The sequence below is a fragment of the Doryrhamphus excisus genome, linkage group LG10, assembly GCF_037039965.1.
Source record: "Doryrhamphus excisus strain RoL-2023G ecotype Guam linkage group LG10, RoL_Dexc_Guam_v1.1, whole genome shotgun sequence".
Taxonomy (NCBI): domain Eukaryota; kingdom Metazoa; phylum Chordata; class Actinopteri; order Syngnathiformes; family Syngnathidae; genus Doryrhamphus; species Doryrhamphus excisus.
Genome location: NC_136366.1, coordinates 18,516,222 through 18,542,464, shown reverse-complemented (window position 1 = coordinate 18,542,464; position 26,243 = coordinate 18,516,222). Strand labels below are relative to the sequence as shown.

Sequence of the window (26,243 nt, the reverse complement as noted above, 5' to 3'; positions counted from 1 at the left end):
GCCGCTAACGGAGAGTAGACTAGAGCTGCTATCAAAGCTGGTATGTAAGGTGGATTACATAGCCCGGAGGACGGCTCACATTGACAGGAAAGTACGGAAAAACGGGGATGAACTGCAAAAGGTGGCTCTGAAGTTGGATAAAACGGAGCAGAAGATGGAAGAGCACGTTCAAACCCTTATGCAGGAGATGATAAATTTGAAAGAGGCATATCAAGAATTACAGGAGAGTCATACCATAATCAAAAAAGATAATGAGGAGAAAGACAAAATAATTCAGGAGCTGAAAAATACAATCAACGGCATGGATCAAAACACAAGGATGAAAGACATTATAGTGACGGGGCTGAAGATCAAACCCAGGTCTTATGCCAGGGCAGTCAGAAACAGGGAGGAAGCAGACAAACCTCAACAGAACAAGTAGTGGATTCCCTAATATCTAAAGAGGTAAATGTGGACATCCAATCAATCGACACTTGCATTCTACTGTATGGCAGGAACAGAACCACACCCGTCGTCATCGTCCAGTTCACTAACAGGAAATCCAAGACCGCTGTACTAAAACAGGGAAAGAAGCTGAAAGGTACAAATGTCTACATGAATGACCACCTGACCAAACGCAATGCTAAAATTACGAAGAAAGCATGTGACCTGAGAAAGCAGGGATAGATTCAAGCCACTTGGAGTGCCAACTGCAAAATTTTCATCAAGTTCAATGGAGGACTGGAAGCCAGTGTGCTCGTTGTCAAAAATATCAAGGATTACTATTTATCAAGGATTAAGATTACTCTAACTTGAAAATGGAAAACGGCTTAAACATCACCATTATGACACAAGAAGATCTACAATTAGACACCGTTGGCTCTACAAATCACCAACAATTGGAATTGGAAAATGATATAGATCTGGACACAATTTTTTTTCACACATGAGAATTGACTATCATCATTAAACAGATGAGCAATACAATGATAATTTAAGTATTGGCAACAAGTTGTCAAACATACATATAAACTGCAGAAGCAAACAATATTTGAATGTATTCAAGGAACCTTTCAAAGTAACCGTAATTCGGAAACCTGGCTAAACGAGGATAAAGGCACAGACTTTGAGTTGGAAGCTTATGAGATGACCTGCATCAACAGGAACAACACAAGGGGAGGAGGAGTCGCCCTGTATGTGGACAAACAACTACATTACAAGTGGTAAAAAATATGTCAGTTGCTATTGATAATATCTTAGAATGCATAAATAATGAGATCTGTAAAGAAAAAAGCAAACACATGTTCATAAGTTGTTTATACAGAACGCCACATTCAAGGATAGAAATGTTGCAGATTGGATCAAAACAACTTTTCAAATAACAATCAAAAAACAATTTCCATATGTGGAGACTTCAATTGATCGATCTGCTGAATCCACACAAGACCAAGGTAATTGATGATTTTATAGATAAAATGTACAGCTTAAGTTTGTTTCCCAAAATCACCAGACCAAGTAGAATAACCGACCACTGTGCCACTTTAATCAATATATCACAATATATTCACCAATTACTTTGATAACAAAACCACTAGTGGCCTACTAATCAAAGACATCAGTGATCATCTTCCTGTGTTTTTTACAATTTACAAGCATCATTACAACAACAGAACAATGGAGGCTACAAAGACTGTCCAAAGACTACGTTCAGAGGACAGTCAACACTTTCAAGAAGAATCTAGAAGAATAAAAATGGGAGTGTGTGTACAGTGCCAAAAACATGGATGAAGCATATGAACACTTTCTACATACCTATATGAAGCTGTATGATAAGAACTTTTCCTGGAGAGAAAAGTCAAAGAAGCAAAAGAAAAACAACCAGCCATGAATGACAAAAGGACTTACTAATGCTTGAAAGAAAAAGAACACACTATACAGGAAATTCATCATTCAACAGTCTAAACAAACAGGAAGAACATATAAGACTTATAAAAATAAGTTGACTACAAGAGTGTGTCTGAAGAAATATTACAGCCAACTATTAGACAAGCACAAAAACAATATTCGAGCAACCTGGGGAATTCTAAATAGTATTATCAGGTAAAATAACAAAAAGACAGACTACCCTAATTATTTCATGGTTGGAAACACCTATAATGATGATATGGATGAGACAGTTGAAAAGTTCAATAACTACTTTGTCAATATTGGTCCCAAACTGGAAGAAGGGATTCCGAAACAAACAACAAGGGAGGAAAGGAATGAAACAATAGAAAGGAATCCTGACAGATGTAACAAAAAAGGAAATCATTGACATTGTCTGAAATTGTAAAGCAAAAACATCAGCTGATTGTACTGGAATCGAAATGGACACTATAAAAACGGTAATCAACAGGATTGTAGAAGTGCTTATGTACATCAGTAATTTTCTCATCAAATCTTTTCATACCGGAAGATTTCCCCAAGAAATGAAAACAGCTAAGGTTGTTCCAATTTTGAAAAATGGTGACAAACACCAATTTACAAACTATCGACCAGTCTCCTTACTACTACAATTCTTCAAAATTATTGAGAAGCTATTCAACAATAGGCTGGATACATTTATTAATGCAAACAAATTACGAATCAAAAAGTCTGTACGGATACAGAGCTAACATTTCTACCTCCATGCCACTGATCAAAATTATGGAGAAAATCACTAATGCTATAGATCACAGGAAGTGTACAGCCACAGTATTCATGGGTCTGACAAAAGCCTTTGATACAATCAATCATGACATCCTAATAACTAAATTAGAAAGGTACGGAATAAGAGGATTAGTTCTGAACTCGGTCAAAAGCTACTTAGCTGACAGCAAGCAATACGTAAAGCTAGGAGAATACACATCTGCAAGTTCATATATTACATGTGAAGTACCCCAGGGGTCAATACTGGGATCAAAATTGTTCAACTACCGCACCGCAGTAGTGCTTTTATGGTACGCCATCTCCATTTTGCACAGGTCACAGACCAACGAATCATTTCCTTTAAGTGTAAAGTACTCCCATACTTTTGACATCCTATTGCAAGATCTTTTCTCCCCCGACTTGCTATGATTCCATGCTGTGGCGGCCGCCACCTTTTTAAAAAAAAATTTTTTGAATGACAACGCATCGACGTGCAGTTCTTGCATCGATGAAGTCAACGCGTTGTCCCAGCCCTAACTGGCGCTAGTCCGGACTTACACAATACACATACTGTAGGTCTTTATGTGGAATAAAGCGACATATTATGCACAACCCATGAATGCACCATAGTCTGTCTTGCTTTTTACTGAGGTACCGCTTGGTGCTAAACCTGAACCTCCCTCTTTGATCTCTTTTTCTAGTGAAAATTCAACAAATAACTATCAGACCCCTATGGTATTAACTTCTTGTTGTGTGGTTAACAAACCAAAATACAACATGGGTTCTAGACAAAGCAATCTTATTAATATTACTACTATGAATTCACTGGGGGTGAACAGCCTCACAAAGCCCACTTGAACGAAAATTGGCCTTATGAATATTAGATTGCTCTCCTCAAATGCTAGTATGCTTGTTAATGATCTAATAAGAGTCCACAGTCTTAACATAATTGGTCTTTGTGAAACCTGGTTGAAACCAAAAGACTTTATATCTCAGATAAAAGAAGAAACAAAGATGGTCTAATTTTTTTTTTGTGACTGTATATATCTCTAAAGAAATTCTGAGTTATTATATTATTTATAAAGAGGCATCTTCCCTTAATTTTAATTGAGTTCTCAGGTTGCACATTCTAATAGGCCTTCATCCATGAAACCGCTTTTAAACTTGCTCCAATTCCGACTTTAAAACATTTGAGGTTTTATCTGGCACTTCTCTATCGTCCCCCCAGTTCCTATTCGGGCTTCTTGGGTGCATTCTCTGTATTTATTGCAGACTTGGTAACCCTCACGGACAATATTGTACTCATGGGTGACTTAAATATTCATGTAAATTCTCCAGTGACATACTATTTGCAGAAAATGATTCATTCATTTTCTACCGCTTTTGCCCATGAGGGGGATGGTTGCAGGAGTATTGGAGTCTATCCCACCTGTCTTCGGGTGAGAGGTGGGACTCACCCTGGACTGGTCACCAGCCAATCACAAGGCACATATAGACAAACAACCATTCACACTCACATTCATACCGATGGACAATTTGGAGTTGCCAATTAACGTAGCATGTTTTTGGAATATGGGAGAAAGACTGCTCCCAATTTTAGCTCTATCAATCTTAAATATTATATATCTATCTTTCCTCCGGCACTGTGCCTGCAGTTTTCAAGAGTGCAGTGATTTGACCTCTATGAAAAAAACAAACCTCGCGAGTATTTCTAATTTAAGGCCAGTGTCTACCCTCCCATTTATTTTGAAAATCTTTGAAAAAATTGTCACGGAACAGTTCAATGGTCACATGGCCTTCAGTAATTTATTTGAACCTCTTCAGTCTGGTTTTTGGGTGAAGCACTCGACTGAATTGGCACTGGCAAAACTGACAAACGATCTTCTTCAATCTATAGATTGTGAAACCTCCTCATATTATTATTTAGGGCTGCAGCTATTGAATATTTTAGTGATCGAGTATTTTAACGATATTTTTCTCGATTAATCAAGTAATCGGACAAAACATATTTTAGGCTGTTTAAAGAGAATTAATAAATTCACAAGAAAAAATAAAACATTTGGAAAAGTAATGAAGGACCAATTGGTTGAATTACCTACTAGATAATGGAGCTTATATGTCTTCAATGGACATAGTGCAGTGTGTGTGGTTATGTTTGCGGCTATATACGTACACTATATGCAATATGACTACACACAGAAGAAAGACTTCCAGAGGGAGACTAACTAGTGTGAATGAAGCAGGTAAACTAAAATGTTCAAATAAAGTTGAAAATAAGTTGAAATAAAATGGTATAGAGAGGTTGAGGGAGTCTCGTTGGTAAAAGATTAATTCGTTCAGTTCAGGGTTGAGCAACCATTAAAGATACAAGAAACAGACATTTAAAAGACATAACATAAACATAGGCGGCACGGCGAACAAGTGGTTAGAGCACAGACCTCACAGCTAGGAGACCAGGGTTCAATTCCACCCTTGGCCATCTCTGTGTGGAGTTTGCGTGTTCTCCCCGTGCATGCGTGGGTTTTCTCCAAGTACTCCGGTTTCCTCCCCATTCCAAAAACATGCTAGGTTAATTGCAGACTCCAAATTGTCCATAGGTATGAATGTGAGTGTGAATGGTTGTTTGTCTATATGTGCCCTGTGAATAGCTGGCGACCAGTCCAGGGTGTACCCCGCCTCTCGCCTTGAAGACAGCTAGGATAGGCTCCAGCACCCCCGCGTTGTGAGGAAAAGCGTGTAGTCTAATTTAGTTTTTTAAACAATTGTCTTTTATGTAGGGTAGATGAGTATCAAGTTAAACTGTTGACCACTGCAGGTCAAGGGTCAGCTAACAGAAGGTCAGGGCACAACATCCTGTGTTGTGTTTCTTCTTTTCATCCTTGCAGAGCTCATTGGGGGAGAACCAAAAGGCCAGGAGGGTCTTAGGTATTTATAGTTATTTACTCAGGAGGCAATGAAGATAATGGGGTGAAGGAGGAAGTATCTGGTCCGGGAACGGGATCCTGGTCAATCCCCCACACATACCCCCAGCTCCACCCCATCTAAGGCGATCTACAAAAAGCTCTAGGATGCAAAAATCAGGGATGACTTTCCTTCTTATCGTCGGGAGGCTGCAGGCGGACATTGGAAGAGAAACTCAGCACAGGATCCTGTGTTTTTGTGATTTTATTCTGTCTGACCAATTTTACAATACATGATGTTAACTTTTACTAGTGAGTGAGTTTTATTCCTTCTCATAAGTGGAGACGAATAACGAATACGCTTGGGGAGATGAAATTTACTTAAACAAGTGGTCTTGGAGGCCTCAATTAGGTTGCAGAGAATTTATTCTCCAACAATTATGGTGACCCCGACGTGATCTCCAGAGAAGAAAAAAAAACCTTTTCATAAACCAACATATTTAACTGCTGGAAAAGTTACAGTTCACAAAAAACAAACCTGGAAGATCTGGAGGAGTACATCGACGGGTGCTTCGATAGTATCGTCATGGGCAAGTCACCCAAGACGCCGAACTCCAAGCGTAGCCGTCCTGAGGACTCCCCTGGGGGGACGTTGCCACCAGGCACAGACATCAAGGACATCCTCGATTCCATCGGCAAGAGGATTTGCTTGGACGGCCGCCTGGCTCTTGGCCATCCGTGAGTCTCTGGACTTCAGCCAAAAACAAATAATCTCCTTGGTGACGGAGAACGCAACCCTCCATGAATCGGTGAAGTCCCTCACCGACGGAGTTTCACAACTACGCCAGGAAAACAAGTCCATGAAGGAAACGATTTTGGACCTTCAGGCTCGAAGCATGAGGGACAACCTCGTCTTTGCAGGAATTCCGGAGAAATCTGAGGAAGACCCGGAAGAATCCGTAAGGGCCTTCATGGCGCAACGGCTCAAGCTCCCAGCTGACGTCATCGGGGACATCACCTTCCATCGCGTCCACCGCCTGGGAACCAAGAAGCCAGAAAATAGAAGGCCGAGACCCATCGTGGCAAAATTTGAACACTTCAAGCAGAAGGAGCAGGTGAAAGGCCGAGGCCGAGAGCTGAAGGGGACGGACTTCAGCGTGAACGACCAGTTCCCAAGGGAGATCCTCGACAGACGCCGTCGCCTGTTCCCTATCCGAAAAAAGTTCATCAACGAGGGGTGCCGAGCTGTCATCACAGTGGACAAACTCTTTGTTAATGGACAGCTATACCGCGATCGTGAAATTACACCGTGGCTGTATTAATCATTCTAACATGGTAACTGAATATGCTTGGTAAGGTAAGGTAACATCCTACTTTTTTCATAGCAACATGATAAAGGTTCGTATATTATAACGCGCTCATCCTCGTTAACGCCTGCACTCTGCCTTCAAATTACTCCCCATTTTTCTCCCTTGCATGTCACCTCATTCCTTTCCTCCCTGTCTCGCACACTTTCTCACTGTCTTTCCCCTCTTTCACTCACTTATATTCCTGTTTGTCACTTGTCTGTTTTCTGCACCAGCATGTCTATACAGTTCACACACACTCACATAATCACAAACCCGCAAATACAAACATTGTACATAAAGACACACATCCATGTACACAGGTGGCTCGTACTGTACATCTGACACATAAACCTACAACACTGCCACTTACACACACGCATATCTCACACATGCATACACCAACATTACACCTTCACTAGTCAGATCAGGAGGACTACATTATAATATGCCCATGTGCACTTTAAGCATATATTTAATGTACTATATGCTTACATTACCTACAGGCACATATACTTCACACTTGCACATGTACTATACACACACATATCATCATAAGCTAGTCTAGGATGTCCTCACTGCAATTTGTCACTTGGAATGTCAGGGGAGTCGGGTCTCGAGAAAAAAGAAAAAAATGTTTAACCATCTAAAGAATATCCAAGCAGACATTGTCTTATTGCAAGAGACTCACATCTCCAAAGCAGCTGCCCATACATTTCACTCACCACAGTTTCCACACATATACTTAGCAAACTACAACTCCAAACAGAGGGGCGTAGCCATTTTAATTAGCCGGAGGGTCAATTTTACACTGCTCAACAATACTATAGACATAGAAGGTAGATATATAATAATTAACATATCTGTGGACAATGTTAAATTTTGCATTGCCAACATATATGGTCCTAATGTTGATGACCCCTCTTTCTTTCACACCTTTTTTTCTTCTCTCTCTGCACACCTGGATTCAAGCTTGATCTTGGGAGGGGACTTCAACTTGGTATTTAATCCAGATGTAGATAGGTCTAGCCCAGCTGGGGGACATCGTGAGTCTCAATCAACAACAACACTGAAAAAATATATGACTGATTTTGGTCTTTGTGATGCTTGGCGCTCTTATCACCCTACTCACAGAGAATATACGTATTTCTCACCAGTGCACCACATGTACTCCCGAATTGACTACTTCTTAACAAGTAGCTCAATCTTATCTGACATATCAAATATTCACATACACCCTATCATTATTAGTGATCACGCACCAGTCTCTCTCTTTCTTACTAACCAAACCACAAGTACACCTACTAAATGCTGGAGATTTAATACATCATTGCTTAAAGACCCAGACTTTTTAAAGGACTTTGAGAGAGAGTGGACAATGTTTTTAGATTTTAATGACCAACCGGAAACCTCGGCTTGTGTTCTCTGGGAGACAGCAAAAGTAGTAATGCGCGGGAAAATTATCTCCTACTCATCATATAAGAAAAAGAAAGAAAGATTATTGGAATTGGAGGAAAAAATCAAACTCCTTGAAACCGCTTATGCAGATTCACAGGATGAGAATACTCTGAATAATCTTAGAAAATTTAAATTAGATTTAAAAGAAATTACTGATAAGAAAATTCTGTTCCAATTACAAAGACTACGTTTGGAGAAGTTTGAACATGCCAATAAATCTGGTAAATACTTAGCTAACCAACTAAAACTTAATAAAGAAAAAAATCTCCTCCATTAGAAACTCAGAAGGTAACCACTCACCTTCCGGAGGAAATTAATTCAGTCTTTAGGGACTTTTATAAAAGACTATACACACCTCAGATTAACCTTTCTGTTCCAGACATTGAAACATTTCTTAGCACCATAGAATTACCAAAATTGGAAAAAAAATCAGGTGACAACCCTGGACTTACCCATTTCTCTAACAGATCTTTATGATACGCTACAGCAAATGCCAAATAACAAGGCACCAGGACCGGACGGGTTCCCTGCCGAATTTTATAAAACATTCTGGTCATTGCTAGCCCCAGTATTTTTTAAAATGGTTCAGGAAATAAAAGAAAATGCACGCCTACCCCCATATATGAACTCTGCTACAATCAGTCTTTTGCTAAAATCAGAAAAGGACCCAACATTACCTTCCAGTTATCGTCCAATTTCACTTATTAATGCGGACCTTAAAATAATATGCAAAGTATTAGCTAGAAGACTGGAAAAAGTTACCCCTCATACAATACATCCCGATCAATCAGGATTTATCAAGGGGAGACACTCAGTTAGCAATGTACGCCGCTTAACCAATCTGATTGATCACTCTATCATCCATAATTTGGAAACCACAATCGTCTCACTAGACGCTGAAAAAGCATTTGACAGAGTTAACTGGAAATTTCTCTTTGTAACCCTACAGAAATTTGGCTTTGGAGAGTCATTTAGAACGTGGATCCAAATATTATATAGCACCCCAAAGGCCTCCGTTCGAACCAATAATCTGATCTCTCCAGAATTCACTTTACAAAGAGGTACTAGGCAAGGTTGTCCACTCTCCCCCTCATTGTTTGCTATCTTCATTGAACCTCTTGCAGCTGCAATTCGACAACATGTAAATATTAAAGGGATCTACACAACGAATGTTCATCATAAGATAAGCCTTTATGCTGATGATGTGTTACTCTTCCTAAAAAACTCACACTCCTCACTTCACCAAGCTATCACACTCATCAATAACTTTAGCACCTTCTCGGACTACTCTATTAACTGGTCTAAATCCATAGTATTGCCCATTAATTTCGTTTTCCAGAGCACCCCCTCTATACCACTGCGTTCAGGGAATATCAGGTATTTGGGCATCAACATTTCCTCCAAGCTGTCAGACCTGATCAACTTGAATTATACCCCACTGTTGAAATCGATTGAGGATGATCTTGAACGTTGGAGAACTTTGCCGATCTCTCTTATGGGCAGAGTATCCACTGTGAAAATGATGATATTACCAAGGATCAATTATCTGTTCTCTATGATCCCAACCAAACCATCTATAACTTGGTTTAAGTCATTAGATTCATATATAAATACATTTCTTTGGAAAAATAAGCCAGCACGAATAAGCCTAAAAACATTACAAAAATCTAAAGAATGTGGGGGCTTAGAACTGCCAAATTTCTCCAATTACTTCCTGGCAAATAGGCTACAGTATCTTAAATCTTAAAATGGATAAAACCTAACCCCTTGGATCAGTTATGGCTAGACATTGAACAATCATTTAGCCAAGAAATCCCCATCTTTAACTTACCTTTCATAAGTCAAATCCTTAGGAAACACCATTGTTTTAAAAGCATAAATATTAAAACCACTCTGACAGCTTGGTGGGAATTTTTAAAAATAACTAGGTCCTCGCTCACTCCTTGCCAGTACACTCCGATCTGGAATAACCCTGATATATTGCTTAAAAAAAAACCTTGGATTTTACAACATGGCATGACAAAGGAATAAGTTGCTTGGAAAATATCATAAGGGGGGGAAAGTTTGTGTCATTCACTTACCTTGTTACACAGTATGGGTTAAGCCAGAATACATTTCTTGAATACTCACAAATTAAATCCATAATTAGAGCTAGGTTTCGTAACACATCTTGGGAAAGCTATCCCACCATTGACCAATTCTTAAACGTATCCGCTCCCCAAACATTATCCAAGTTGTACATTCTTTTGTCAAAGTGTGACAACACCGTTGGGGTTCCAGTCTCCAAATGGAACGTAGATTTATCTACAAGCTGTGACCCTGAGTTCTGGAAGCAAATATGCCTTAATTCGTCCCGTTTAATAAAAAATCCCAACCTACAGTTGGTTCAGTTCAAAACCATTCATAGAGTACACTACACAGGGCAGAGAATGTTTAAAATGGGTCTAACCGACTCTAACATCTGTGTACACTGCCCAGATCATGTAGTAGATGATTATTTACACTCCATGTGGGCATGTGCCCCCATTAGTAATTTCTGGCAAGCAGTGTGCGAAGACCTTTCTTTGGCACGTGGGACCTCTATTCCTTCCTCACCTGTATTATGCTTGTTGGGTGATCTTTCTACAGTCAACGTAGAAACAAATCACACACAACTCCTCATCACAGCGTTAAGCATTGCCAAAAAAAACATTCTTATCAATTGGAAATCCAAAAAAAACTGAACCTAGCCTTTTACAAAAATCTTCTGTTAGATCACATAGCAATTGAGAGAATGTCTGCTGAATCCAAAGAACAACTGTCAGAATTTCAATCTATATGGGCTCCAATAATTAATCTCTTAAACTAATCTCTTAATCTAATCTCTTAATCTAATTCTCGAAGGGCTGAGTGTGCCTGTCTCTGCCCCTGGCGGTCCCGTTCCTCTGGCTTGGGGCATGGTCTTGGTCGCCGGGTTGCCCTGGCGTCTGGGGGGTGGGCGGGTGGGTGCCGTGTATCTCTGTCCCTTCTTGCTGGGCTGACCCCCTGGAGGTTCTGGTGGGGATTGGTGGGCGGCTGTCCGGATCTGGGGATGGGGCGTGGGTGGGGTGGTGGTGGTCGTCCCGGGGGTGGTGCAGGCCGTCCCTCGGGGTGGTGGGTAGACGGGGAGCTGCATCCTGTGGGTGGTGGGCGCCTGCTGCTGCTGGGGGGGGCCTGTGTGCGTCCGGTGGCGCTGGTTCCTCCGCGGCCTCCCTCGCCCCTGGGGGTGGGCCGGGTTTGCCCTGGGTGCTCTGGCTTGGCTACTGTGTGGGACCGTGGGGTGTGGGCATGGGAGGCTTTGGCCCTGCCCTTGGTGTGGGCACGGGTGGTTATACCCCGCTGCCCTTGCAGAGCCTTCCCCCTTAGGTATGTATATGGCTATATATGTGTGTGTGTAGGTATGCATGTATATATTTATTATTATCATATCTAAAATAGCTAAAAGATCTAAATTATTAGTAAATATATTATATATAAATTATTATATATTAAGTATCAATAGTAGTATCATTATTATACATACATAACTATTATAAATAAATATTATTATTATTATTACTATTATTATTATTATTACCATTATTGTTATTATTACCATTATTGTTATTATTATTATTACTATTATTATTATGATTACTATTATTATTATTATTATCAATTACTTTACTTTATTTTTATTTATTATTTTTATTCTCAATTTTTATGTATGTTGTACGTATGTGTATGGTAGGCATGTGTGAGTTATGGGGACTGTGTGCTATCGTCCCTCTGGCTGTGGCTGTTTCCCGGGTGGGGCGCCTGGTAAGCTCATACGGGAGGGGGGGTCTCGTTTGTGCAGCTTGGGCTCTGGGTGGGGAGGTGCGGTGCTGGGGTGGGGCATTACCTGCTTCTCTCCCTTCGGTAAGGGGGTGGCTGGGTTGTGGTGGATGTGGGGCGGGCAGGTGGGGGGGCTGGCTGTGGGTGCGTGGGTAGCGGGGTGGATAGCGGTTGGGGTGGTGCCCTGCGCGGCGCTGGCCGGGATTAGCGGGGGGCTTGCTTGGGGGGCGGGGTGGTGGGCTCTGGGTTGTGGGGGGGCCTCGACCAAGGGTTGGGGGGTGGGACTGGCCGGTGGCTCACGGGCGGCCCCTGCTATTTGCCGGTGTCTGGTTGGCCCCTTCTGTCTCCGGTCTGGTGGCGGTCTTCCCGCCTCCGGGGTTTCCCGCCCTGGCACTCTTGGCTCACGTGCCCGGGGGGCGGGGTTGGGCTCTTCCCCATGCGGGTCCCGGTTCTCCTGCGGTCTCTGTGGTGTCACTCCCTGGGCTGCCACGGTGACGGATGTGTTGCCGGGGCGCGGCCCCTGCTGTTCTGGTGGTTGTAGGAGCTGCCTCGGGCGTGTGGTTTGTCCGCGGCTCCTGGTGGTCCGGGGGTGGCTAGCTGGCACAATTTCTAGTGGGGCCCTCCGGGGGGGAGCTGGCAGGCCGGACTGGCTGCCACGATGGGCTGGGTGGGTCCTGTGGCCCAGGGCTTGCTCCGGGCGGCTGGCTTGCCTGGCTCGGTTGGTCGGTAGTGCGGGGTGGGCGTGTGTGGGGCCCCGGTCCTCCCTGCTGCACTGCACCACCTCACATACATGTAGAACTTTGGGGGGTGGCCTACAACTGGTTATGCCGGGGGCGAAGGGTTTCCTTGCGGATGCCCTTTTGTCCTCGGCATTCCTCTGGCTTGGTCACCCTTCAATTTTAACCGCACCTTAGACACTCAGTTCTGGGGGGGATCTGGGCAGGCATGGGACCCACCATTGCTCAGCTTCCCTCCACACACACACATACACATACACCACACACATATGGGGCAGGCCTATTTTTAATTGCACAATCTACACAATACCATCATCACACACACAGGTGTAGCGGGCTGGACCGGAGAGCCTTCTGCCTACCCCCGCGAATGGCCTGCTGGCTGCTGGGGCTTGGCGACTCGCTCGGGGTACCCTGGGCTGCAGGATATTTTGGTCTGGTCTGCCTGGCCTTCCCGGGGGTCCCGCTGGAACCAGCTGACGCCGGGGCTTGCCCTAGGGTCATGGTTGGCGCTACCTCCCTGGGTCTGTAGTGGGTCGCGGGCACAAACGTGCCCTTGGGGGGGCGTTCGCCGGCCTCCAGGCGGTGGGGTCCGCGCTGCTGGTGGCCTGAAGTCTACGGTGGTGGCCTGGGGTTGTTGCGCTGTGGTGGCTGCTGCGGGGACCGGGCTGTGTGTTGGGAGGGGGCCTGATCCTGCCTGGGTGGCGTGTGAGGATGGGGAGCATGCTCCTCGGAGTGGGGCCTGCTAGGAGGGTGGTGCTCTTCCGGGCGTTTGGGTGTCTGCTGCCACTGGCCCTATGCTCTGCTGCATCGCTCTCCCTGTCTTTGCCCATCCCCAATCTTGCCTTAGGGCTCGTCGGGGATGGTTCTCCGGTACGTGGGTGGAGCGCTGCTGGTTCTGGGGGCGGGGGGCGGTTGGCCCTCCCGGTGGATGGTGGGGTCCGTCGGTGGCCTTGCGCTGGTCTTAACTCCTCGGCTGTGGTGCCTGGCCTCCCCATGACTTGGAGCTATGGCTCACCCTCACGGGGGTGAGCTGCCCGGCGAGTGTTGGCCGGCGCGGTGGAGCGCCTCACCACTCACCTGCTCACCCCCTCCGCTTGCTCATGTGCGGGCCTTCTCCCCTCGCCCGCTCCTTTGTCTGCCACACTGCCGTAGCCCTGCTGCCGTGGTCGAGGGGAGTCTGGGGGTGCTATGCCTTGGCAGTCCATACCTCCCTGGGCTCGGGGCCTGGTTGTGGGTCTGGGACCCCTGGGTCCCCCGCCCTGTGATGCCCCGGACGCCCCACCCGGGGACGTCCACAGTGTGTGCTTGCGTGTGTGTGTATTGAGCGGATGGGGTGTGCGCGTGTGTATTATTATTATTTTATGTATTTATTCTTTTAAATACTTAGATAAATAATGATTAGTTTTATTATGATTATATATATATATATGTGTGTGGGTGTGTGTGTGCGTATATGGCCATATAGATATACGGGGGTGGGGCTCTGCGGGGGTCTGGCGCAGGGCATTCCATCTATACCGCCCGGTCCTCCATGGGGCAGTGTGCCCGGGCCTCTCCTGTCCTGGCCGGGGCAGTCCTATGTCGGTGGTCAGGCCTGGGGTTACCTGGGGCGGCCCGGGTTCTGCTTCCTGGGGGTGTGTGCGGGGCGGGGGGCGGTGCCTCCGGCCGTGGACGGGCTCCCTTCCGGCTGGCAGGGGCGCCCCTGTGCCCACGGGTGTGTGGCCTTCGATGCCCTTCTGCCCTAGTGGGGTATGGTCTCCCGCTGGTCTCGGGGGTGCGGCTCTCCTCCGGCCTGCTGGCGCCCTGTTGCCGGTTGGGATTGCTCCTCTATGGCCTCTTGCTGGTCTCTTCGGGGAGTTGCTTCGGGGGCGGGTCTTGGGGAGTCGGCCCTGGCTTTGCCCACACCCACGGGGCCGGAGGATCTCTGGCGGTGGGGGCTTGGCCTGGCTGCACGGGGCGGGGCTTGCTGGGTGGTAGAAGGCAGTCTCTCTCCTTTTGTCATTCTCAGTGACAATTACACATTCACACACTCGCATTCACATACACAACACACCTCCATATGGACACTCACAGCACATGGGTGCTTCTCTATACAATCGACCATTTTATCCCTGATGTTTATATGCTATTGGTATGCTATTATTACAGTAATAATGATGTCAAGCAGTGAGATTTTACTATCATGGTTCATGTCTTTATTGTTACTATTGCTACTGGTAAGTTGAACTGTTTCATTTCACTGATATCATCTCCATTATGACCCTTAGCCATCATTGACATTTAACTGTTCTGTTTGTCTCTGTTGTTGTTATGGGAATTCTTGTTGCTGCTGTTTTTGTCTCTCCCTCTACTGCCCCACCCCACCTTTCTCTTCTTCTTTTCTGTTCTTCTTCTTGCTCCGGTCCAGTCGCTCCAAATGGCATAACAAAAACATCAAATAACGGCAAATAAAATTTCATGGTACAGGGAAGTTGTAGCCAACACCTTTCCTGACACAGAGCAAATCTGTCTAGCATGTAAGGGCATTTAGATCAACAATACTATCTGCCCCAATGGCTGGACGGGACAAAAAATAAAAAATAAAAAAAATAAAAATTAAAAAAAACCTTTTCGGGTGGACAGAAAAGTGTTTGGAATATCAGGGCCGGCCCATATAAAAGGTAAGAAGAGACCTGTTTATTCAAACTCTTCATATTGGCTGTTACTTCATGAAGATATTCCTGGACTTTTCTGTTTGCCAATTATTAAGACGAGGCAGAATAAATTGACAAACTGGGGTACTTTCCCAGGAGAATTTGAAAAATTCTTCTAAAAAAAAAAACAAAGGAGGTTTCAGACCTGTGGTATAAGATAAATTGGGTTAAAGGCCCTGAAGAACTTGATCAATTCTTCTAAACAAACCAAAGGAGGTTTCGAACCTGTGGTAGAAAATAAATTGGGTTAATGTCCCTGAGAAATTTTAACAATTCCACTAAAAACACCAAAGGAGGTTTCGGACCTGTGGTATAAAATAAATCATTAGATGGGTTGGAGGCCCAGAAGAATTTAGTAATTCTTCTAAAGTACCAAGTGAAGGTTTTGAACCTGTGGTGAAAGCCCACTGAAGTATAAATGTAAGACGTCGTGTGTGTATGTGTATAGAAAATAACAAAAAAAATTGCAAAACTAGTAGGGTAAGTAAGGGCAGAAGATGACAGAGTTTACTTATAAGAATGAACTTATTAAGGTTAACGTGGATAAAGTAAATGCACACACAAAGGTGTGGAGAACACAGTTGGAAGAAGTGTGGCCTTACTATGAGGCCACCTTTAGCGGTTTGGAGTCAGATAAGGGAAAAAAAAGAAGCCTGGGTAAGGAAGATGATTAAACAACTACAAGAAAATGGTATACTGCCCAGAGATTATGATATGAGAAACCTGTATCAATCAGTGATACAAGCGAGAGAAGGCCTGATGAATAAAATTGATGATCTGGAAAAACATGAAATGGCTGGGATGTTTAAAAAATGGGGCCTAAAAAAGAGAATGGCTAAATGACAGGAGTTGCAAGTAATGTTATTTACCATAGGGAGTGCTGTAAATATGTTGAGAACAGTAAAAAAAAGACATCACCTTCTGAGTGTGATCAGAACTCACCACCATACTTGACTGAAGACAGCACATTGCATGTACAAGCTCCAACAGTGACCATCATACGCGGACAGGTAATGTATGAAAATGATGGGGAAGCGACAAGAAGGAATGTAAATAACAGAATGTCCAGTGTGTCTTTCCTCACAGGTCTGGGCGGCGTGAAAGAGGTGGACAGACCCCTCACTAAAAGTGACAGCGACCGCATTAACGAGTGGTCTGATAGGAGTTTAAGAAATGCCAAGCAGACACAGGATTTATACAAAGAAGCACATGATATGTTAACTGACTTGAAGGAACAGGCCAAAAATCCAAAGGTGGCAGAGGCCAAGGCGGAGTGCCTCTACAGGGGGTCATTAACAATGAAAGTGGCTTATGCAGTGGTAAGGCAGTAGGAGCATGGGAACATGGAAGTGTTGGAGGCAAAGCAAGTGACAAGTAGACCTTTTAGTTGAACTAAGGGGAGTTATAAGAGCGCTGGAGCTCTCAGAAGGTAAAAGGTAATATTGTATGGGTGGCGTGTGGTACATTGAGAGTTGGTACAGTGGAGAGAGTAGGATAGAAAATCGCAACAAGAAAACAAGATAAGGACATTTTGAGGCTGTAAAATGCCCGGTTGTAGGTATAAAGGACATGCAAAAGGGGGTGATCTTATCTCCCTAGGAAATGCAGGCAGTAGCTTGCTACAATTCAATTGCAGTTGAGTGTTTTAGAAATTGAAGGTATGTTATCAAAGTTGGCATAATTAGATAGTGTTGTAAGCAGCACAAGAAAAAAAATGTTGGCTATCATAGAGTGGTAGTAAAAACAAGGATGGAGTTTGGGTTTCCAGTGATGGGTGCACTGTCCCCTCTGCACGGCTGCTCCGGATGAGGCACATGGACTTGGACAATTAGGTAAACAATATATGATACATGCAAGGACACACAGGTGTCATCCATAGATGATAGATAAAGCTGAGGTAAGGTTGAAAGAATTAATAAAAAATGTAAAAACAAAATAGCAAAAATATGCAGGATACAAAAATGGGTTGAAGCACTTCCATTAGCTCATATAGCTGTCAGATGTGCCGTAAACATCCAGATGAGGTTCACAACATTTGAACTCACTGGATGTCAGCTGTTTCCCACGGATGTCATGGAGAAAATGATGTATGACACTTGTTGCACCACAATGGTTGGTGAGTAAAATTTTCTGTACAGGTTGCTGATACTGCAAAAGGGGGTCCTGAGAACGGGGTGTACACATCACCATGGGTGTACTTAAGGTTTGAAAAAAAGAGTGTGGACGCAGCCCAGGTTGATACGCCCATACTGGGTGACAGTAAGAACGTCACATTTCCTCTGGCTGAAGGAAATAGAAGTTTGTGGTTCCAAACACTTTGGAGGAAATTACTCTTGAAAATATCCTTCTGTATCTTTGGTATGCCTGTGGGGGAATTGTAGTCTAATTTAGTTTTTTAAACAATTGTCTTTTATGTAGGGTAGATGAGTATCAAATTAAACTGTTGACCAGTGCAGGTCAAGAGTCAGCTAACAGAAGGTCACGGCACAACATCCTGTGTTGTGTTTCTTCTTTTCATCTTTGCAGAGCTCATTGGGAGAGAACCAAAAGGCCAGGAGAGCCTTAGGTATTTACGGTTATTTACTCAGGAGGCAATGACGATAATGGGGTGAAGGAGGAAGTATCTGGTCCGGGAATGGGATGCTGATCCATCCCCCACACATACCCACAGCTCCACCCCATCTAAGGCAAGTTACAAAAAGCTCTGGGATGCTGACTTTCCTTCCGATTCCTGACTTTCCGTCTGCAGGCGGACATTGGAAGAGAAACTCAGCACAGGGTCCTATGTTTTTGTGATTTTATTCTGTCTGACCAATTTTACAATACATGATGTTAACTTTTACTAGTGAGTGAGTTTTATTCCTTCTCGTAAGTGGAGATGAACGAATACGCTTGGGGAGATGAAATTTACTTAAGCAAGTGGTCTTGGAGGCCTCAATTAGGTTGCGGAGAATTTCTTCTCCAACAAGCGGTAGAAAATGAATGAATGAACATAAAAATAGCCAAAATGAAGGTAACAACAAAAACTTAAGCCAGTGACACCACTAGTCACTCAGTCAGACAATAATAAATGAACAAGTACATGAGAAAATTATTATTACTAATAATAATATTATTACATTATTACAATGGCGTTCATGGCACGAATGGCGCAACCAAACAAGTCATTTTTCCACGCAACATAGCAGCTTCAAATACGACGAGGGCAATTGTCACAAAATTGTCAAAAGTCACAAACAAAGCCACACCAGCAACCGCTGGGATTTCATTGTTGGCGCACAGCAGCAAGCGGCGACAGAGATGGCAACCGCAAAGCGCGGCATTAAAGCTGATGAACGTCACGGGGTTGTTTTCAATTGCTGTTTAGCCACATTTTTTTAATGCAAACTCCACACGGAGATGCCCAAAATTTCTCTCTGCTGTTTTCAGCTACTTGCAGCTTGTAGTCTGCAGAATATGATTTTCTTTTGTGTTCTGTCGTTCTCAGTTGTCTTTGTAAGCTAACATTACTGTTTAAATATTAAATTGTTGAGCTATCGGTGCAAAAGTCTAGAGTGCCCTCTTGTGGCTGTCTGTGGCTATATATTTTTTTCATTTATAAGTCGCTGTGGAGTTGCAGGAACAGCCAATGTTTTGTTTGTTTTTTGCACAATAGTTGTATTTATTGAAAGAAAGTTTAATTTATTATTTTGTTAATATAGGATTCAATTGTGAACTGTATTGTTGTATTGTTCAATACAATTATTTTTTTAACTTGTTAATAAAAATATATTGGAAAGAAGAAATTTTTTGTTGTGTTTTATTCATGGTGATAAATTTGCATTAATTGCTATATAGGTGGCTGCATGTCTTTTGAGTGGTTAGCGTGCAGGCCTCACAGCTAGGAGACTCGAGTTCAATTGCACTCTCGGCCATCTCTGTGTGGAGTTTGCATGTTCTCCTCATGCATGCGTGGGTTTTCTCCGGGGACCCCGATTTCCTCCCACATTCCAAAAACATGCTCGGTTAAATGGGACTCCAAATTGTCCATAGGTATGAATGTGAGTGTAAATGGTTGTTTGTGCCCTGTGAGTGCCTGGCGACCGGTCCAGGGTGTACCCCCGCCTCTCGCCCGAAGACAGCTGGGATAGGCTCCAGAACCCCAGCGACCCTCATGAGGATAAACGGTAGAAAATGAATGAATGCTATATAGGTCAAATTATGGGGAGATAATCGAATCGAATCAAATCGGATTTAAAAATGAATGGTTAGATTAATCTGTCACGTTTTGGCATGGTCGTGTAGCGTTGGGACCCCAGGATGCATAGATGAGGACCCAAATGCAGGAAAAATGGCTTTAATGAAGATGCTATATGCAGCAGAACAACTCACTTGCATGTCCAACAGAAAAACGACAATGATCTGACGACGGAAGGAGCACACACCTGAACTAAATAGACGGGGTAAAAATTAGAAGCAGGTGTGGAAGATACAAAAGCAAGAAAACAGGCAAGACAGGAAGTGGATATCAAAATAAGAGCATAAGCCAGGAACTAAACACGAAAATGAAACTAAGTGAACTGTCACGGGGGCTAACTCCTACATCGTGACATAATCAATGCATCAAAAATCTATTTTTTAGATTAATCGATTACAAAAATAATAATTAAACCCAGCCCTAGAGCACACGTCTTGTGCTGAAAGATACTATTGATGCTATTCCTCCAGTCAGCATCCGAGCGGACATTGTAAGTTACTGTTCTGTGTGTACGTGTATGTTTCACTATATCCTGATCGACATAACACACAGCAACATGATTCTGCCTGGGGGAAGGAGGCATCTTACCTTGTTGACAGAAGCAGCGTTAGTTCTGATCAATCAAATGTGCAGAGGAAGTATTACATGTTATCATCAATGTACTTGTTCATGCATGATCAGAGCATGTATATAAAATGCTAAAACTTTGTTAGCTTTTTTAGAAGGCTTCATAGTCGAAATAGGTGTGTCCCAATGCATGCATTGTTCGCTAACACAGTGAAATAAATTCACAATTTCACATAAGGGTTGTAAATGCTGGGCAATTTTTTTTTAAGTGGAGTTCCCCTTTAAAGCTGCAAATATTGATGAACCAATGATTGAGGTATGAATGAACTTCAGAGATGAGGTCAACAGACTGACAGTGTGGTGTTCAGTAAACAACCTGCCACTGAACACCCTAAAATCAAGAGTTAATCCTGGACTTCAGGAAGAGCAGAGCGGACCCAGCCCCGCTTTACATCCAGGGGGACTGTGTGGAAAGGGTCAGCTCCATCAGATTCCTGGCCGTGCAGCTCTCGCTGACCTCTCTTGGACAGCCAACACCACGGTGGCAGTGAGGAAAGCCCAGCAGCGACTCCATTTCCTGAGGGTGCTCAGGAGGAACAACCTGAAGGAGAAGCTGCTGGTGATGTTCTACAGAGCTACCATCGAGAGCATCCTGACATACTGCATCACAGCATGGCACGCAGGGTGCTCAGCAGCAGACAAGAGAGCGCTGCAGAGAGTGATAAACACGGCACAGAAGATCACTGGCTGCTCTCTGCCCAGCCTGGAGGACGTTGCCAGCTCTCACTACCTCAGCAGAGCTGCCAGCATCATCAAGGATGCATCCCACCCCGGCAACCACCTGTTTGACCTGCTTATCTGTGAACTGTCACTTATGAACATTACTTATTTTTGCACTACTAAAACACACACCTCACTGTTATGTACAATAATGCTTCAAATGTGCAATACTGGACTTACGTATGTGTAATAGGATTCATTCATTCAAGTGAAACTCAGGTACAATACAGTAAAGTCTCGTTATATCGATATCGGTTATAACGAATTACTACTTATTACGATACTATTTTCATTTCCCGGGAAATTTCTAGTCTTTTATGATATAATTAGTTAGCACGATACCCGGTTATTATGATAATCCGGTTACTACGATGCCCTTTTCATCTCCCGCCAGCCAATTTGGTCAGCTTATATCGATACAAAAGCAGCTTAAATCAATCTTTGCTTAAGGATTTCAATACCAAAAAAGAACACGGCGAGCGGCTGCTTCCAGTCAACTTTATTTTTCACACTTCCACCACCAGAGCACAGCACACACACCGTTCGCCGTGTTATTTTTTGGTATTGAAATCCTTAAGCAAAGATTGATTTAAGCTGCTCGACATTGTTCTATTCTATAGAACAATGTTGAGTGCATTATTGCCCACTTTTAATGCAGTTCGGTGCAGGATCGGATATATGGATAGTCCGGTTATATCGGTATTTTTTCCGACTCCCGAGAATATCGATATAACGAGACTTTACTGTATGTGCAATACTACATTTTGTTGACTGAAATTACACATTTTGGTTACTGCAATTCTACATCTTGTTACTCATAGATGACTATGAGACTTGTTACTCCTCACGAGGTGCTGGAGAAACCGGAGTACCCGGAGAAAACCCACGCATGCATGGGGAGAACATGCAAACTTCACACAGATATGGCCTAGGGTGGAATCGAACCCTGGTTCCTCACAGCTAGGTTCGACCTCCTAGCTGTGAGGTCTGCGCGCTAACCACTCGACCGCCGTGCCGCCTACATCTTGTTACTGTATAGGTTATTGTTTTTGACTGCAATTCTACATTTTGTTACTGCATAGGTTATTGTTTTTGATGTACATATATTTACACTTGCACATGCCACTTTTACATTAATATTGTTATTCTTTGTATTCTTTTTATCCTTTTCCTTATTCTAATTTTTACTTTCTACAAAATGCACCGGGGAGTTGCACTCAAATTTCTTTGTATGCAATACAATGACAATAAAGTTGATTCTGATTCTGAATGTGAGTGTGAATGGTTGTTTTTCTATATGTGCCCTGTGATTGGCTGGCGACCAAACCAGGGTGTACCCCACCTCTCGTCCGAAGACAGCTTGGATAGGCTGCAGCACCCCTGTAACCCTCGTGAGGATAAGCGGTAGAAAATGAATGAATGAATGAATGATTGATTATCTGTCACCAATTAATCAACATCTACTTTGGTACATGACTGTTCTTTTATTTAAATATCATCTGATTCCAGCCTTGCAAATGTCAATATTTTCTAAATTTCCTAATCATTACCTTTGTTATTTAAGTAAAACAATACATCGTCACAGACCAGTTTTGACTTTGAAAAACAGTGATCAACTTTTGTTTTCTGTTATGTCGGGCTGTTTGTATTTGCTTCATTTTCATTAACCAAAGCAAGCTTCCATTAATCAACTAAGAAAAATTGTTAGTCGTAACCCCAGTGTCATGTCCTGTATATGCTGCCTTGCTGCTGTCTGTCGTTTGTTGCAGCACAATGTTGATGCGCTGGGGAGGAGTCATCCGACACACCTGATTCCCATTACTGGCTGGCGTACTTAAGCTCCTCTTTTTTCTGCACCTGTTGCCAGATTGTCCTGCCATGTACCAGCTCCTGCCAGCCTGGCTGCCATGCTCACTGTGTGCTTCTCTCTGGCCATAATCTGTTTTTGTGAGTGTGTTCACTATTCCCTGCTTAGCTGTTTTTGCCAGCAGTGCTATTTCTACGGTTACCAGTACCTGTTTTCAGCAGTGTTTTTTGTGTTCATGCATTCATTCATTTTCTACCGCTTATCCTCACAAGGGTCGCGGGGAGTGCTGGAGCCTATTCCAGCAGTCTGTGGGTAGAGAGGTGGGGTACATCCTGTACTAGTCGCCAGCTAATCACAATGCACATATAGACAAAACAATCATTCACACTCACATACCTATGGAGAATTTGGAGTCACCAATTAACCTAGCATGTTTTTGGAATGTGGGAGGAAACCGGAGTCCCCGGAGAAAACCCACGCATGCACGGGGAGAACATGCAAACTCCTAGCTGTGAGGCCTGCATCCTAACCACTCGCTGCCGTGCAGCCTGTGTTCATGCAGTTTACAGCAATTTGTCCATACAGAATTACAAACATCAACTTCATTGTAAGACATTGTAATATTGCTTCATCATTTCTTGTGTTATTCATAACTAGGAAAGGTAACATGTTGAATGGGAAATTAACAAATGTATCAGCAGTCCTCACTCTATTGCAGTGATCCGCCAGGCAGCTTTGTCTTGCCGGAGGACTCTGCAACACAAGCAGTCGCGGCACCTTGCCGCCACATCCCAATAAGGGTACGTTTTCAACTTCTAATCTAATGGAAATTATCTTCCAATTAAAGTGCCACTCCAGGTCAGTCAGGCCTCAGGTTGAACCCAGAACATTCTTGTGGTGAAGCAGCAGAACTACCACCCTCAATGGAGTTTTAGGTTGTTTTTTTTTTCATAAAGATGAAAATGATGATGATAAGCACTTGAACAAAACATTATGAGAATTGGTTGGAAGAGCTGAGTTTTAGTGCTCTTCCAGTAAGTGGAGGTTCTGACTAGTTTCCTGACTGGAACTGATGAGTCACATCAGAAACCAAAGTAAAAGTAAGTCACAGCTCTGAGCTTATGATGTACTTTCACAAGACAGGCTGGGGAAGTAACAGCGTGCAGATGTTTGTGATGGTGAACAGGAAGTAGATCTTGCTGAGTGTAACCATGTCATGACAAGCACAATGTTTTTTTTTTTCATTAGTCAGTAATCAAATATTTAGCTCCCACCTATGCAGTAGAGGACCACCAGCAACTGGCCAAAAAAATATTGATGCTCCTACATTACATACTTGATTTACATTAAGTATAAATGGATATACATTAAGTATAAATGTAATTTGTGGTACTCACCACAAATGAATGATACTGTAAGATGAAACCATGAGACATGGTGTAAAAGATATATACACAAGTTTTCACAACATCTATGGTGTGTTCAAAGGCTGCCAGATAGATAGATAGATAGATAGATAGATAGATAGATAGATTTCAATGTAACAATAATGTACAGCGTAAACAGTAAATTGCACAAATAATTTTGATAATTTGGAATAGATAATAATAATTTAAAGGTTTGTGTGTGCGTGTGGGCAGGTAGAGGGGCTTATTTGGCATTCAGCAGTCTGATGGCCAGGGGGAAGTAGCTGTCTTTAAACCAGGTTGTTCTCCAGCGGATGAGAACAGCATGAAAGAACAGCATCAGTGAGGCATCGATAAAAATATGACAAAAATAAATAGGGTGCTTTTTTTAACCAAACATTTTACCACATTTTGGGGTAACAAATGTCACCTTCTTTTGTGAGTAATCAAAAAATGAACAGGTGAATATATGTTGTTTTGTAAGAAAAGCTGGGGTTGTAGAGGAAGTGTGCTGATGTGAGAGGTCGTGATCAGTAGAGGCAGGGTGTGACACTTAGCTGCTATCAGAGTTTACTTACAAAGTCATACAGTAATATCGTATGTTGTACTAGTTCAGTGATGTTGGGTTACACAGGAAGTTAGCTTTAAAGCCTACATGACTGATCAGCACCAGTAGGAATAAGCCAGAGCGTCGCTGTCTTTTACGCCATGAGGATCATTCCTTGTGAGATCTTTGTGGGTACTTGATCACTGATACAGTACATTTAGTAAATTGAGTATACTTGAAGCAGGGCAGTGTACCTGTAGTAGTAGACGTCGCTCTTCCCGGCACTCAAACCAGACTTCCTGATTACTTCTTCCTTCTTCCAACCGGACGGCAGAGCAGGACAGTCGGACCTCCTCTTCTCCATCAGCACCGTCTTATGGATCCCAGGATTCAGCCGTTCAAGTCAACTGGTAAACAGTCGTGAACAGTGGTGAAGAGTGGTCGCCGCCAATGGCGCTCCAGCAGACAGACAGCGTGAAGGCAGCCGAGGCGGAACAAGCACAACGTCACAGATGTCACGTTATGGCCGGCTCGCCCTGTAACTCCGCCCTGGCCGCTAATAGCGCTTTTTCTTGGTTACATAAAAAGTGGAAGAATGAAAGTAAGCTGCCTTTTAGTCACGAAATATGTTTCAGTTACCCCCGGAAGAACGCCAACGCCCGGCAAAGTCCGAGCTGCGCTAACGGCGGGCTGTTACGTCACACTCTCTCTCCCTCTCGCTCACTCGCCACATTCTCAAAGATCTTCTATTGACACTGAGGTGTCACTCTGAATCGCGTGAAGGATAATAACCAATTTTCACCCTGAACAACATGCTAAAATCACTTCATGAAACATAAATTCTATAAAACATACATGTAAACGCTGATTAAAAGTGACCAGACCAGGGTGTACCCTGCCTCTCACCCTGAAGTCATCTGAGCTCCAGCATACGCCCGCAACCCTAGTGAGGATAAGCGGCATAGAAAATTCATGGATGATTAAAAGTGAAGAGTGCAGGTAACATACTTCAGTTGTCATATTTACAGCTTAATTGAACTGTGGGATCTTCCTGCGTGTGTAGAGGATTGTCACACATCTTTTGGAAGACTCTGATTTTGGCAGGTTAAAACTGAAATTCAACCTCACCGTGTTTAGTCCCGACTATGGAGACCCAAGAGATTCCCTGAGCTTCTCAGCGCCCGATGTGGTCCATGTGTTTTGTAAATTAATTGATACTGTAACTTGCCAATAGGCCAAATTAAAAAATAATTGCATTGCCAACGAGACGCACCATTCAGGG

General features: G+C 43.4%; 1 protein-coding gene across 1 annotated transcript in view; it reads right to left on the bottom strand.

Annotated features, from left to right (window-relative positions):
- The window catches only part of mbd2 (methyl-CpG binding domain protein 2), a 52,329-nt gene extending 26,674 nt beyond the window's left edge, over nucleotides 1–25,655 (bottom strand). The window contains exon 1 of the mRNA XM_058060905.2: nucleotides 25,216–25,655. Coding sequence (XP_057916888.2) covers nucleotides 25,216–25,325 — 110 coding nt within the window. The 5' untranslated portion in view covers nucleotides 25,326–25,655. The remainder of the gene's footprint in view (nucleotides 1–25,215) is intronic.
- Between the last annotated feature and the right edge of the window lie 588 nt (nucleotides 25,656–26,243).